General features: G+C 46.2%; 1 protein-coding gene across 2 annotated transcripts; it reads right to left on the bottom strand.

Annotated features, from left to right (window-relative positions):
• Window positions 1-912: 912 nt before the first annotated feature.
• On the bottom strand, window positions 913-9366 carry LOC118079442 (zinc finger protein 883-like). Of its 2 annotated transcripts, none has more exons than XM_060280403.1 (3): window positions 8545-9196; window positions 4118-4291; window positions 913-3719 (listed from the first exon to the last, which is right to left on the bottom strand). In XM_060280403.1, exons 2-3 carry the CDS (start codon window positions 4248-4250, stop codon window positions 1678-1680), a joined length of 2175 nt encoding a protein of 724 aa, XP_060136386.1. In that variant the 5' UTR covers window positions 4251-4291; window positions 8545-9196; the 3' UTR covers window positions 913-1677. The 2 variants fall into 2 exon arrangements, with proteins under 2 accessions (XP_060136386.1, XP_060136385.1); XM_060280402.1 differs by lacking the exon at window positions 8545-9196 and adding an exon at window positions 9268-9366 and having other exon boundaries at window positions 914-3719.
• Between the last annotated feature and the right edge of the window lie 1338 nt (window positions 9367-10704).

Below are 10704 nucleotides of genomic sequence, written 5' to 3'. Positions count from 1 at the left end.
TTTGTATTTCTCCAATTGAAAACCTATTTTCTTGTCCATTTTATACACTTCATTGATCTGGTAGTACTGAAACCAATAATCTACGTTGTTTTTCGACTGTTTATACGATTTTAACTTAAATTGGTCTCCTTCTTTCAATAGAATCTATAATCATATTGTACTACTTTGGCTCTGTGTTTAATAAAATATTGAATTCTTGCATTGCGAAAAACGAAGATTATGGTGAAAAGTGAAAAACATGAATTGCAAAAAAAACTAGAGCTTACAGAACAAAACCGACTTCAGATATGAAATCAGCATTGAAAGAACACATAAGAACAGTTGAAAAATCTCATGCAACAGAAAATGAAAAAAAAAATGTTCCCCAGTGAGTCATATTGCACTGTCCGAGGGGTTAAGATTTGAAGACAGCTGGGTTTATTCTGGAGTGCATATTATGAATAATTGTTGCTACAGATTATTTTCAGATGGAGATTGGAGCTTCCTTTTCATCTACAGTGGTCCCTCGACTTACGAACTTAATCCGTTCTGAATGTGACTTAATTAAAATCTACTGGGATAAAATCTATAATGAAATCAAAAAAATATTTGAGATAACATTCAAGAAAAAACCCGAAATATTCCTCTTGGGCATTCTACCCGACAATTTCAAAAAGGAAACCAGAACACTTATGATGTACAGCTTGACTGCCGCTAGAATACTGATCGCAAGGAAATGGAAAGACGAACTGCCTCCTACGTTTGTAGAGTGGCAAGCCCTGTTGATTGAATATCTACAGTTAGCAAAACTAACAGGCTGGGTGCAGGACACAGGCTACCAAAAAGTATCAAAAGAATGGATAATTTTTAAGGAGTATCTAAAAATACATAACAACAACATTTTATTGGCAGAACTAGAACGATATCTGTAAAGTACAAAATAAACAAAATAAAATAAAAAAGAGGAAATAAGGAAAAGAATAAAAGAATTAAGTCAACATAAACAAACCTGTGAGAAACAAGAATAAAAGGAACCAGATATAATGGAAAGGGTTGGAAGTATCGTTTATTAGCGGAGTTGAAATATGTTTTGAGACATGATTTTGGTATGTACGATTTCGGCTTTGTTTGTTTAGTACCGTATATTTTGTTTGTATCGATGAAGATTTGTTTAAATCTTTGAAATAAAGGTGTTTTTTTAAAAAAGAAAAAGAAAAAAAGAAAAGTTCGTAAGTCAAAAAAAGGAGTTTCCCATAGGAATGCATGGGGGGGGCGGAATTCAGAAAAATTCGTAAGTTGAGGAAACCGCATCTAAAACCGCCAATGGTTTCCGTTCGGATGTCGGAAAATTAGAAAGCGTGCGGACACTTTTCCCGTTCGTTAAGTCGAAACCTTCGGATGTCAAGTGGTTCGTAAGTCGAGGGACCACTGTACTTTCTGTATGTTTTATATCAAGATTCCTTGTTGAATTAAGAAGAACACACACTGGAAGAGGTCAGTTGGAGGTGGGAGGGACCTGCAAGGAACACAGGGAAGGATCTCTCAGGGTGGGAGAAGGGGAGAAGAGGGGGGCACCCAGGGGAGAGCTGAGGGAGCCTGCCTTTCTATGGGTTGATGAAGTATATGATATATATGATACAAATGTGATAAAGGGTATTTTATTCTTTCCCGCCTTTCTTTTTTCTATAGAACTGTGTTTTATAAGTGTTGTTTAGTATTTTTTGTTTTATTGTGTTTCTTTTTGGGTTTCCCCTCTGTATTCTGTGAGTATTCTGTATTCTGATAGGGTTTCTCCCCTGTATGAATTCTTTGATGGGAAGTGAGATTGCCCTTCTGACTGAAGCTCTTTCCACATTCTAAGCACTGATAGGGTTTCTCCCCTGTATGAATTCTGTGATGCAAAGTGAGAGCATTACTGTGAGTGAAGCTCTTCCCACATTCCAAGCACTGATAGGGTTTCACCCCTGTATGAACTCTTTGATGGGAAGTGAGTTTGGAGCTATTAATGAAGCTCTTTCCACATTCCAAGCACTGATAGGGTTTCTGACCTGTATGAATTCTGTGATGCAAAGTGAGAGCACTACTGTGACTGAAGCTCTTTCCACATTCGAAGCACTGATAGGGTTTCACCCCTGTATGAACTCTTTGATGGGAAGTGAGATGGGAGCTATTAATGAAGCTCTTTCCACATTCGAAGCACTGATAGGGTTTCTGACCTGTATGAATTCTGTGATGCAAAGTGAGAGCATTACTGTGACTGAAGCTCTTTCCACATTCCAAGCACTGGTAGGGTTTCTGACCTGTATGAGTTCTTTGATGGGAAATCAGATTGCCCTTCTGACAGAAGCTCTTTCCACATTCCAAGCACTGATAGGGTTTCTCCCCTGTATGAATTCTGTGATGCAAAGTGAGAGCATTACTGTGAGTGAAGCTCTTCCCACATTCCAAGCACTGATAGGGTTTCGTCCCTGTATGAACTCTTTGATGGGAAGTGAGTTTGGAGCTCTGACTGAAGCTCTTTCCGCATTCTAAGCACTGATAGGGTTTCTGATCTGTATGAATTCTGTGATGCAAAGTGAGAGCATTACTGTGAGTGAAGCTCTTCCCACATTCCAAGCACTGATAGGGTTGTGTCCCTGTATGAACTCTTTGATGGGAAGTGAGTTTGGAGCTCTGACTGAAGCTCTTTCCACATTCCATACACTGATAGGGTTTCTCTCCTGTATGAGTTCTTTGATGGGAAGTGAGGTTGGAGCTCTGACTGAAGCTCTTCCCACACTCCAAGCACTGATAGGGTTTCTCCCCTGTATGAGTTCTTTGATGGGAAGTAAGCTGGGTTCTCCAACTGAAGCTCTTTCCACATTCCAAGCACAGATAGGGTTTCTCCCCTGTATGAATTCTGTGATGCAAAGTGAGAGTATTACTGTGACTGAAGCTCTTTCCACATTCCAAGCACTGATAGGGTTTACGACCTGTATGAGTTCTTTGATGGGAAATGAGATTGCCCTTCTGACTGAAGCTCTTTCCACATTCCAAGCACTGATAGGGTTTCGTCCCTGTATGAACTCTTTGATGGGAAGTGAGTTTGGAGCTCTGACTGAAGCTCTTTCCACATTCCATACACTGATAGGGTTTCTCCCCTGTATGAGTTCTTTGATGGGAAGTGAGGTTGGAGCTCTGACTGAAGCTCTTCCCACACTCCAAGCACTGATAGGGTTTCTCCCCTGTATGAGTTATTTGATGGGAAGTAAGCTGGGTTCTCCAACTGAAGCTCTTTCCACATTCCAAGCACAGATAGGGTTTCTCCCCTGTATGAATTCTGTGATGCAAAGTGAGAGTATTACTGTGACTGAAGCGCTTTCCACATTCCATACACTGATAGGGTTTCTCCCCTGTATGAGTTCTTTGATGGGAAGTGAGGTTGGAGCTCTGACTGAAGCTCCTCCCACACTCCAAGCACTGATAGGGTTTCTCCCCTGTATGAATTCTTTGATGGTAAGTGAGACTGCCCTTTTGACTGAAGCTCTTTCCACATTCTCTGCACTGATATGGTTTCTCCCTACTTTTTGTTCTTTTGTGTGATGTGAGGCTATCCCTCTGAACGAAGCTCTTTCTTTGATGGGAGGTGGACTGGGAGCTCTGATGGGTGTTGTCTGCATACTCTGAATATTTTTTTGACTTCTCCACTATGTGGATTCTGTTGTGGTCCCCCTTTTTCTTCCCTTCCAATTCATCACCATCTGCAATGAAGAGATAAGCTAATTAGAGCCTCAGGAAGAAATGGAGCTCCAGATTATTGATCAAAGTTAATGAATGCTTGTAATAGAGAAGGCATGTCCAACAGGTAGATCGTGATCTACCGGTAGATCACTGGACATCTGTGGTAGATCGCAGTAGATCTCCCCCCATACAGTGGTACCTTGGATTAAGAACTTAATTCGTTCTGGAGGTCCGTTCTTAACCTGAAACTGCCACCACCGCGCGATTTCTGTTCTCATCCTGAAGCAAAGTTCTTAACCTGTGGTACTATTTCTGGGTTAGTGGAGTCTGTAACCTGAAGCGTCTGTAACCCGGGGTACCACTGTACCTCTCCGGCTCCATCCATCCTTGTCCCCATCTCCACTCCCCTGGAACTCACCAGATCTCTTGGAGGTCCCTGGGAGGGAGCGCTCAGAGGTTGAGAGGAGGGATGCAGGAGACAACCTGACCAGGTCAACCGTCCATCTTCCCCCTTCCGCCCTCGCTAGCTTTGCAGGATCAGGCTCTTTCATCCTTCCTGAGGAGTCAAGGAGCCAAAACAAGCTGCAGGGTCCTGGGAGAGAGGAAGAAGCAAAATAAGACTCAGAGGCCCTGCAGGCTTTCTCCTGCCCTAGATATTCTCCTGCCCCTGGAGAAGCACAAATGGGGCAGCCCCTTCCTAACAGAAGCCCCATTGGTAAACCTCTCCAGTGGTTTTGGTGACCTGAGAGTAGAGCCCATTGAACTCAGTGGGGCTTATGGGCAGAACTTGGTGCCAAAACCAGTCACCATCCTGTCCCCCAGCCTGAAAACTGCAACCCCAGAGCATGGGCAGAAAATAGATGATCAGCTATTACATGTAGGTGCCCCCATGCTAAGTGCTTTGTATGGAGAGCCCAGTTCACAATCTTTGAGCTCTCTCGTTGCAAGCCAGGCAGATGTTATGGCCATATTTGCCTCTGTCAGGGGGTTCCATGGGGACCAAATCTGTATGTGGAAGCAGAGGAGCTGGTGATGCCACAGTTTTTAAATATCATGAGACGAATACACCACTCCTCCTTAGATATTGTCTGTGTTTATACACCATCTTTCCAAGTCTCCAGCCGCGAAATGTGGCCCCCACTCTGGCATGGAAGCCATCAAAGTATAGATCTTCCCCATGTCCTAAATCTGTTGTGTTCTTAAGAACACCAGGCATGCAGACCCTTTAGAAACTTCAGAGGGGAGCTTTATGCTCCTCTTGTGACAAGATTCCCAAAGGCTTAGGGTAGCTTGATAGAACTAGCCTCTTTTGATTAAGCACCAATTTCCATTTCTTGTTTATCAAAGCCCACAGACTCTCTGCTAGATTTCTTCTAGAAGGTTTGACAAGTACCTACCGTGTTTCCCCTTTTTTAATACGTAGTCATAAAGTAAGCCATGGCAGGGTTTTTCTATAAGAGAAGACGTACCCCGAAAGTAAGCCCCCATTGTTCCTGTCGCCTCCTCAGCCCCTCCTGCGTGCTCAGGGAGTCAGCGAACCAGCGGGAGGCGCAGGGGAAAACGCTCCTCTCAGCAGCGGAGGGCAGGGGCGAGAAGCGACCTAGATGCCACGACGAAGGACGTCGGGCTGGAGGCGTTGGCAATCGCTTCCTTCCAGCTGCCTTGCTAGCGACCGATCTGTTCGCTCCGCGAAGCGCGCAAATTGGCAGAGTAAGCAGACAGGCAGAGGGAGAGGCTGGCCAGAAAGAGCCCCTTTACGCAGCCCGATCGGGTGCCAGACGTGGGATGTCTCCCCTTCTCCGTTTCGCACCCTGCGCGCTCACTCGCTCGTCCTGTTTGGTCTTATCTTGTATGCACTCGCTGTTGGCGGCAACGCTGGGTCCTAGTGCACGCCTGCTGCAGGGCAGAGTTCCATTTCTTAAGCCGCCGCTATCTGCAACTCCTCGCTTGCAGTAGGGTTGTAACTTAATCAGCAGCGGCCGTTACTTTCTGACAGAGGTCCTGACTTGTGCCTTTAATTGCTGCAGGCAGAAATTCAACAGATGTGGCTATCCCAGCATAGGCATGAGATGGAGAAGTTTTACCTGTTGAATTTCTAACTGCTACACTGCTGCTAAAGGAGATGGGGGGGGGAGTGCCTTTCAGCCTCTAGCTTGTGCACCTATGAACATTATCAATACTGAAGTGGGAGAGAAAAGCAGAAGAGAGCCAGGAGGCCTTCTGCATCAGATCAAGGCTAGACTGAGGCTTTTCAAGTCACAATTTAATCTTGCTGCAGACTGCAAGGAGGGAAAACGAATTCCTTGACCTGATGCAAATGGCCTGATTTGTTTTCCTATGCCTGCAATTCCCGCAGGCTCCTTTTCAATAAAGCCATCCTCTGTGCACACACTGTAATCTGTGTGTGCAATGGATGTCTGAAATGTGCACACCTCAGCTTAGCCATGGCTTGCATGTTCAAACTGGGTGGAATGTTTGAGAGAAAAGGCATCTCAAGGAACTGAAGGACACAGATGGATTGTGGCTAAACATGTGTGTGGCTTCAAATGCCAGAGCACATTGGAGCTGGAGTAAACGGTAATTGTGTGCACAGCCTGAGAGTCACAGCATCTTTCCCCCTGTTTTGCCACAGTGGCCAACCAGGTGCCTCTGGGAAGTCCATGAGCAAGAAATGAGGGTAATAAAACCTCTCCCAGTGTTGTTCCCTAGTAACTGGTTGTTGCTGTCGCCATCATTTTAATTACATTTACACCCCACCTTTCCTCCAAAAAGTTCAAGGTGGTGTACATGTGTCTTTCCTCCATTTTACTCTTCCCATCAGACCCTACAATCAACCAGTGTGCATCATTGCTGAGTGTTGATTTCAACCCATGTGCAGGTTTTTCAGTGGCCCACAAAGCCCACTTTCTGCCCAACCACATCTTTACCTGCCCCACATCTGATGTCACACGGGATATCAGGTGTAGGGGAAGGTGCATGTAGCTTAGCCAGAACAATCTCACAGGCCAAATGAGGATGCCTGGCACCAGCCCAACTGATCACCAACACTTGCAAAATGCTGTTTCTTTGCTTCCAAACTGCATCATGGGTCAACTGACATCACTGCGACATGTGAGTGACAAGTGGGCAGGGCTCACTTGTCAAAACCATGACCCATGGAGGAAGTAAGGACCTGGTGTGACCACTGGATCCAGGTCCCCACCCCTAATTGACCCCTCTAACCTCTATACCACACTTAGAGCTCGGTTAAGTTAGTGTTTCACAGCTCTTCCCCACCCGCCCACATAACAACTGTTCACATCAGCACAGCTTCATTAGTATCAGCTTCATTTATGTGCACTCCAGGAGGTGTTGATGGGGCGAGGGTATATTTGCCCTATGCAAAGCTGTTCACAACTTGACTAGACGAGATGACCTAGGAACGGCTTAGGGACTCCAATGGGGGTGAAGCTGTTTTGAGAAACAACACATCAAACAGTTGTATTTTCTAACAAAATACAAGATACATATGCCTTTTGGATAACATCAGGTGAACACTGATGTTTCTCAGCCCTCAGAAACACAAACAGGAATGTGTCCATGGCCCAATTAAGAAGCATATCACCACCAGAACTGGACCTGAAGGAGCGTCTCCACCCCCATTGTTTTGCCCGGACACTGAGGTCCAGTGCTGAGGGCCTTCTGGCAGTTCCCTCACTGCGAAAAGTGAGGTTACAGGGAACCAAGCAGCGGGGGGGAAATGCGCCTCTCAGCTGAGTTCTCCACCGCCTGCTCAGCGCGCAAATTGCTGTACCGTATCATACTGATGCAATAAAAATAAGACATCCTACTGAAATAAAAAAATTCCTTCAGTAGCACCTTAAAGACCAACTAAGTTTTTATTTTGGTATGAGCTTTCGTGTGCATGCACACTTCTTCAGATACAGTGAAATGGAAGTTTCCAGGCACTTAAGTGCCTGGAAACTTCCATTTCACTGTATCTGAAGAAGTGTGCATGCACACGAAAGCTCATACCAAAATAAAAACTTAGTTGGTCTTTAAGGTGCTACTGAAGGAATTTTTTTATTTTACTTCGATCCAGACCAACACGGCTACCTACCTGTAATCCTACTGAAAATAAGCCATCCTGTGTTGTTGTTTTTTGAGGGGGAAAAAGTTATAAGATGGTGTCTTTAAAAAGGGGAAACACGGTATCGGGATGGTAAGAATTTTATTACAGTGAGCCAAGAAAGATTTTATGTGTTCCATGTCCTCTGTTAGTAGTAGTACAAGGCATGGAATGACTGATAATCCCTCCTCATTTGTCTCAGAACGTGGGGATAAGATCTATTTCCTGAGGATAGATCTGAAATTTGCTTTCACATTAGTTCATCTACTTCTTTAGCCTGAATAGGGGAGAGACATGTGTTGTTGCATCTGAGACAGAGGAAGTGGTCCGGTTTTGCTGCTGCAGATGCAGAAAGCCTTTTATTTTCCCTGTGCTCCCCCCATGTAGAAATGTTCCCATGTTCCATGGGAAATGTTCCATGCCTCTGTTAACAAATGTAATTTATCCCCAAACCTGAATGGGGTTTATTTGCAAGCCCACTTTTCCTTGACCCAAAGCCCCCTCCCCCAAAAGAAAGGCAGCATCTGGATCGCAAGGAAAAACAGACCTGCAGACCTCCTGCGAACTCACCCCCCTCCCTGGCTTGGCAGAGAGGACAAGGGAGGACCCTCTATTCCAAGACGTGGGGGTCTCCCCCCAATGCATGATCTGAACAGGGGACCCCATGCAGCCTCCCAGCACCCCTGATACCCCCTTCTTCCCTGGACATTCTAAGGGGGATGAGAGAGGAGACTCACCGGATTCCAGGAGGGGCACCTAGGAAGTTTTGCAAAGGAGAGAGAAGAAAGCAGCCTCCTCTCAGCCTGCAGGAAGGGATGTGGGAGGGAGGGAATTTGGACTTGGAGGACCTTGCCCACTCTCAGCCTCCACTTCCTGTCCTCTCTAGGAATGCAGCTCTGCAGCTTTTAACCATTGGCAAGCCGAGGGCACCCCTCCCCCTCCTTTCCTGCAGTTTCCCCGCTTCTGCGCCAGCGCTCAAGGGGTTGCCCCCTCCCACCTCCTCTATCTGTGCCAAGGACTCTGCCCCAAGGAGCCCAAATCTTATCCAGACTAGCCGCAAGGGAGATGGAGGTTCCGCATTACTATTCTGCCACATACCCTTGGATCCATACTTTGAAACAGCTACATATTATTAAACTTTAGAAATTCATAAGAAGTCGCATCGCATCGTTGTATCAATCTTCTCAGTTCCAATGGCATTTAGGACCCAGGGAAGTGAGGCATAAGGGGAAGGGTGAGTGAGCCCATCATAATCCCCCATGACCGGTGAGATCCTGCCCCAAGTGTGGGGCCAAGCGAGGAAGCAGCGCCTGGATGCAAAGGAAGAGCAGAGCCGCAGACCTCCTGGAAACGCGCCCCCTCCCTGGCTTGGGGGTCTCCCCCTGCCATTCAGAAGCATAACACCCCCTGCAGCCCCCTTCTCCCCCAGGCACCCAAGGGGGAAGAGAGAGGAGACTCACCGGATTCTCCCCAGGAGGGAAACCGAGGCAGCACGTGGAGGAGACCAGAGATGCCGGAAGGGGCTGGGCACGGAGGGAGGGAGGGAGGGGATTCTGCTCAGGAGGACCTGTCCCCTGTCTCTACTTCCCGTCCTCTCTAGGACTCCCGCTCTGTTCGATTTAACCCTTCGCAAGTTAAGCACAGCCAGCTGGCCACTCTCCCTCCCTACCAGAATCCGGATGGTCCAGGGCATGTGCAGAGTTCTCTGTGATTCTCGGCTCAGAGGCCATCAAGACAGCAACTTCGTGCCCTGCCCCAAGGTGGGTGGGGTATAAATAATATATTATTATTATTATTATTATTATTCACCTGGGATATTCCCTCCGCTTTCGCTTTCCGTTTCCTGGAAGAGCCCCGAATAAGGCCCATCGCTGCTCCTGGGGAGAGAGCTCCGCTGATTCTGCCCTCAGGCCCCCCTTGCGTTCCTGTGTCAATTTTCAAGCTGCAAAAAGTCTGGTAAACGCCCCACAAGCAAATCAGGGTGAATGCAGAAAGAATGTTCGCTGACCTGAAAACAAAGAAGAATGAATGCTAAATAAAGACCAGATATACTCTAACCTCCATGTATATTTTGTGCAAGCAAATTGAGATGAATGCTCAATTAATAGGTTGGCTGTAGGGGCCCTTGGATAACAGCCAAAGCACAAAGTGTACCACCTGGTCACAAAAGTTTCTGAAGTTCTCCAGCTGCAATTGAACTTGGCTCCTGAAGGTGGCAAGGGAGGAAAAGCGATTTAGATCAAGCAAGTGAAGGCTGCATGAAGGCACCAACGTGAGAATAAGAGAGGAAACTCCCAGTATGTTTCCAATTCCGGGCACAGTTCAAAGGGTTGGTGCTGACCTTTAAAGCCCTAAATGGCCTTGGTCCAATATACCTGAAGGAGCGTCTCCACCTCCATCGCTCTGCCCGGACACTGAGGTCCAGTGCCGAGGGCCTTCTGGCGGTTCCCTCGCTGCGAGAAGTTACAGGGAATCAGGCAGAGGGCCTTCTCAGTACTGGCACCCACTTTGTGGAACGCCCTCCCATCAGATGTCAAAGAGAAAAACAGCTACCAGATTTTTAGAAGACATCTGAAGGCAGCCCTGTTTAGGGAGGCTTTTAATGTTTAATAGATTGTTTTATTTCATTTTTCTGTTGGAAGCGGCCCAGAGTGGCTGGGGAATAAATAAATAAATTATTATTATTATTATTATTATTATTATTATTAAAGTTTATTAAGCTCCATGCATTTCAATCTAAATTTTCTGCACGGGCAATATAAGGCTGAAACCCTCTTGTGTTCTGCAAATTCTGTGTTGCAAAGTAGGTTCTGACTTGACAGTTGGAGCAGCCGGGTGGAAATCCATCTCCAACTGCAGGATTTTCCTGAAACTCTTGGAACTGCTGCTTTAGAGTT

Source organism: Zootoca vivipara, chromosome 11, assembly GCF_963506605.1.
Source record: "Zootoca vivipara chromosome 11, rZooViv1.1, whole genome shotgun sequence".
Classification (NCBI taxonomy): domain Eukaryota; kingdom Metazoa; phylum Chordata; class Lepidosauria; order Squamata; family Lacertidae; genus Zootoca; species Zootoca vivipara.
This window is presented reverse-complemented; position numbering and strand designations above follow the sequence as displayed.